Source organism: Notamacropus eugenii, chromosome X, assembly GCF_028372415.1.
Source record: "Notamacropus eugenii isolate mMacEug1 chromosome X, mMacEug1.pri_v2, whole genome shotgun sequence".
Taxonomy (NCBI): domain Eukaryota; kingdom Metazoa; phylum Chordata; class Mammalia; order Diprotodontia; family Macropodidae; genus Notamacropus; species Notamacropus eugenii.
Genome location: NC_092879.1, coordinates 98,779,660 through 98,783,356, shown reverse-complemented (window position 1 = coordinate 98,783,356; position 3,697 = coordinate 98,779,660). Strand labels below are relative to the sequence as shown.

At 50.3% G+C, this 3,697-nt stretch overlaps 1 protein-coding gene across 2 annotated transcripts in view; it reads left to right on the top strand.

The window, feature by feature from the left end:
* The window catches only part of AKAP4 (A-kinase anchoring protein 4), a 10,314-nt gene extending 9,215 nt beyond the window's left edge, over window positions 1-1,099 (top strand). For both annotated transcript variants that reach the window (XM_072626910.1, XM_072626911.1), the window contains exons 5-6: window positions 1-573; window positions 730-1,099. The exon at window positions 1-573 is cut by the window's left edge and continues 1,581 nt beyond it. In XM_072626910.1, the coding sequence (XP_072483011.1) occupies window positions 1-573; window positions 730-885 (729 nt within the window). In that variant the 3' untranslated portion in view covers window positions 886-1,099. The remainder of the gene's footprint in view (window positions 574-729) is intronic.
* The last annotated feature ends 2,598 nt before the right edge of the window (window positions 1,100-3,697 follow it).

Genomic DNA, 3,697 nt, shown 5'->3' with positions numbered 1-3,697 from the left:
CCCAAAGAGCTGGACACTCAGAAACTGGACATGTCCAACATCGTTTTGATGCTTATCCAGAAACTCCTGAGTGAGAGTCCATTCAGCTTGGATGACCAATGTGAAGGTGAGAGCAAACGGACTGAGTCAAAATCCAAAGTCTCCTCTTCTACTTCAAAACGGTCTGAAAGGGGTGAGGAACACTTCCAGGACCATCAGGAGTTCGATTTCATCAGTGGGATGAAGCAAGTAAACCGCCAGTTTGTTGACCAGCTGGTGGAATCTGTGATGAAGCTGTGCCTCATCATGGCCAAGTATAGCAACAACGGGGCGGGCCTCGCTGAGCTGGAGGAGCAACAGCAGCAACTGAATCACTCGCCTAGCTTCCGCGCTAGCAACTCCAGGTGCGCTCAGGACGCCATGATGTCTCACTCCTTCCACGACAACCCTGGGCCTGAGGTCATTGTCAACAACCAATCTTCCACCAGCAACCTTCAGAAGCAGCTCCAAGCTGTGCTCCAATGGATTGCTGCTTCGCAATTCAACGTTCCCATGCTCTATTTTATGGGAGATGAGGATGGTCAGCTTGAGAAGGTGAGCACAAAAAATGCTGAGCAAGCCCTGCAGGCCCACCCCCGCAGACCAGACACTCACTGAAAAATAGCATGTGCGCCCCCTTGGACAGCAGCTCCAGTGTCATTGTCCACAGCCCAGTCTAAACAAAGCTCTGTTCTTTCTTTCTTTCTGCAGCTTCCTGAAGTGTCAGCCAAGGCTGCTGAGAAGGGCTACAGCGTTGGAGATCTCCTCCAAGAGGTCATGAAGTTTGCCAAAGAAAGACAACTTGATGAAGCAGTCGGGAACATGGCTAGAAAGCAACTGCTGGACTGGCTGCTCGCTAACCTGTGAGAGCCCACTCCATCAAATCCTCTCCATTATACTCCCTCCACCAGCGTTCTGTCCCAGCCGGAGTGCCATGCTCCATCTACTAAGGTATTAAACCTCACGCACGTTTCTGCGATGGTATTGAATGACACAACGAGTGATTGTACCACGAATGACATTGAATGTCCAACGAGCTGGGCACAAAACGAATAAAACACATGCCTCACAAAAAAGCAAACTTTGTGTAGTCTTTTGAACTTTGAGCAAGCCCCAGGGGGCGTTCTATGGGGGGGGGGGGGTAGAAGGGGAGAGAATCCACTGTGACAGATTTTTCCGAGAAGGGTGGGCCTGCGGTGAGGGGCAGGGTGCCCTCCTGCCTCTGCCATCCACAGACATTATACAAACCGAGTAGGGGTGGGGGGGGGGGGGCATGTCTACAGAGAGCTACAAGGCCTGAAGCTCAGACCTGGCATGGAATTCAAATAAAAATAAGAACATAAACCAGCAGAGTAATTCTGCTAGCAGAGCAGGAGTGGGGTGGGGGCATTATATATCACATAAGTAACATTAGACCTTCCTGATATGGAAGAAGTGGGGGTGGAGTTTTAAATGGTCCTCATTCATATAACTTCAGAGTAATTAAGGTAAAGGAGACAAACATTTGAAGTCAGGTCCCCTCCCTCTCCCAAGTGGTCAAGGAGCAGAGATATGGTCCCCAGGGGCCATAAACATGGAGACAGAGGTGACACTGGGAAGTCAGAAGGAGTCTAGGGAAGGTGCTGCTAAGCTCAGTTGGCCCATGATGTAGTAGGAGGTACCAGTACTATCCCAGAGATAAGGGTTGAATTCTTCCTGTAGGCAACATGTAAGACTGGGAAGGGGGAAACCTCAGCAGAGAAGCCAGACTAGGCTGGCTCTGCAAGCCCTGGGAAACCTGGGGGAGACATCTGCTTAGATGGGCAGTGGAAGCGAGGAGGAAAAGGAAATGCCTAAGGGAAAGAGTAGAGTGTAGGCCTGAGGACTGGGATGGAGGTGGGGGTTGGGGGGAGGAGAGAGGAAAGAGAAGCAGCATCTGGGGAAGCCAGAGAACAGGACGAGTGGGCCCTGTTGGAGCTAAGGCACAACAAGGCCTCAAGGTGTTCATCATTTTCCAAGAGGACCATGACATCAGGGAAATGATGACATGACTTGCACTTGATTTGGATTTGAGTGAGGGTGGACTGTGCAAGGTCACCAGCCTCAGTTTCTCCTCCTGAGCCATCTGGATCCAGTGCCAGATATCAAGAGGAGTGAGTGGTCCACAGCATCAGTCACAGGCTTCAAGAAAGCCCAAGAGGCTTAGAACTCCAAAGTTCTAAGAAATCCAAGCTGGATATGCTGGTTATGAGGTCACTGGTGACAGCTGAGAGATCTTGGGGGGGGGGGGGCGGGGCGCGGAATGGAGAGAGGGGAAGATAAAGCCAAATTTCCAAGACTTGAGAGAAGGAATAGGAAGCAGAGGCATCAGATATGGTCCACATTTGCAAGGAACTTGTCAGGGAAAAGAGGCAAGAGCTGGCTGGCAGAGCCCTAGTCTGCCCTGGTCTGCAGCTCAGGGGGCTCTTGGCTCCCGGAGGTCACTGTCCACTAGCAGCTGTGACAGCTCCAAAGAACATTCACCTCAGTCCTTAAGAACCTGTTTCTTCCTCAGGGTGCCAACTTCCTGGTCATCTGAAGACTGAAAGGTTCAGAACTCCCAGATGAAAGTCTTAGATCCCAGGATCCCCAGCCTCCAACATGCTGACTGCACCAGTGCAGGCCCTTCTGACTCCATGTGCTGACCAGCTAAGACTTTTGTCAAAGTACTAGTTTGCCCAACATACAGGACCCACGAGTAGGCTGAGTCCTGGACTTGTCATCAGGAGGCCTGGATTGGAATGCCATTCAGGCACTGCGAAATTGTCTGGGTAGCCTGGACAAAATCCCATACCACCTCACAAAGCCTCAGGTTCATCTATAAAAGGAGCACAGTAAGTAATGCTTACAAAATCTGTCTCCTAGGATGATTCTGAGGAAAACATTCTGTAAGTCTCATTTGACTTGTAGGACAGACTACCTACCTGCCTGCTGCTGTCCCTTGCTAGCTCTCCTGCCCGGAGCAGGATTAGAAATGGAGATCCAGAAAAGGAGTTGCCCATTTTAGACCCTGTGGGCCACTACTGGACAACCTTGGCCAATCCTGCTGTAGTTTTCAAAGCTAAGTTTGGCAATAAGTGGAGTTTACTGTGACCCCATCTCCCTAAGGGGGAGAGGGGGCTCACCTCCTATAGCGTTGTGATGGCATCTGCTGTCTTCTACTCCCCAGGAAAAAGGCTTCTTCTTTGGAGAATGACAACATGGGTGAATTAGGTAAGCCCAGGGCTTTGTGGTGAGAAAACACTTCACAGGCATTGTAGTAAAGACAGCCTGGAGTGCTGGCTCTAGGGGTTCAGTTCTGGGAACCTCGGTTTGGGAAGGACATGGACGGGTAAGCTGAAGGCTAACTAAAGCATTGTCAGATGATGAGCCGCCTCAAGGAACTAGAGAAGAGGAAACTCTTGGGAACATAACTGGCTTCAGGTATTTCAAGGGCCATCACTGGGAGGAGAGGCTCGTCTTGTTCTCCTTGGAAGGGCCGGGGGGGAGGGGATGGGAGGGAGAGCTTCTTTCTCAGGCAGAGGTTAGATTAGATCGCAGTTTCTTTATTTTTTTTAACCCCTCGGACTGTCTGGGAAAGCCTCCACAGAATAAGGGTTTTCAACGCATAAAACAATTTTATTGAAATGTAGTTACCAACAAAAATGTATTTAAATCAAAG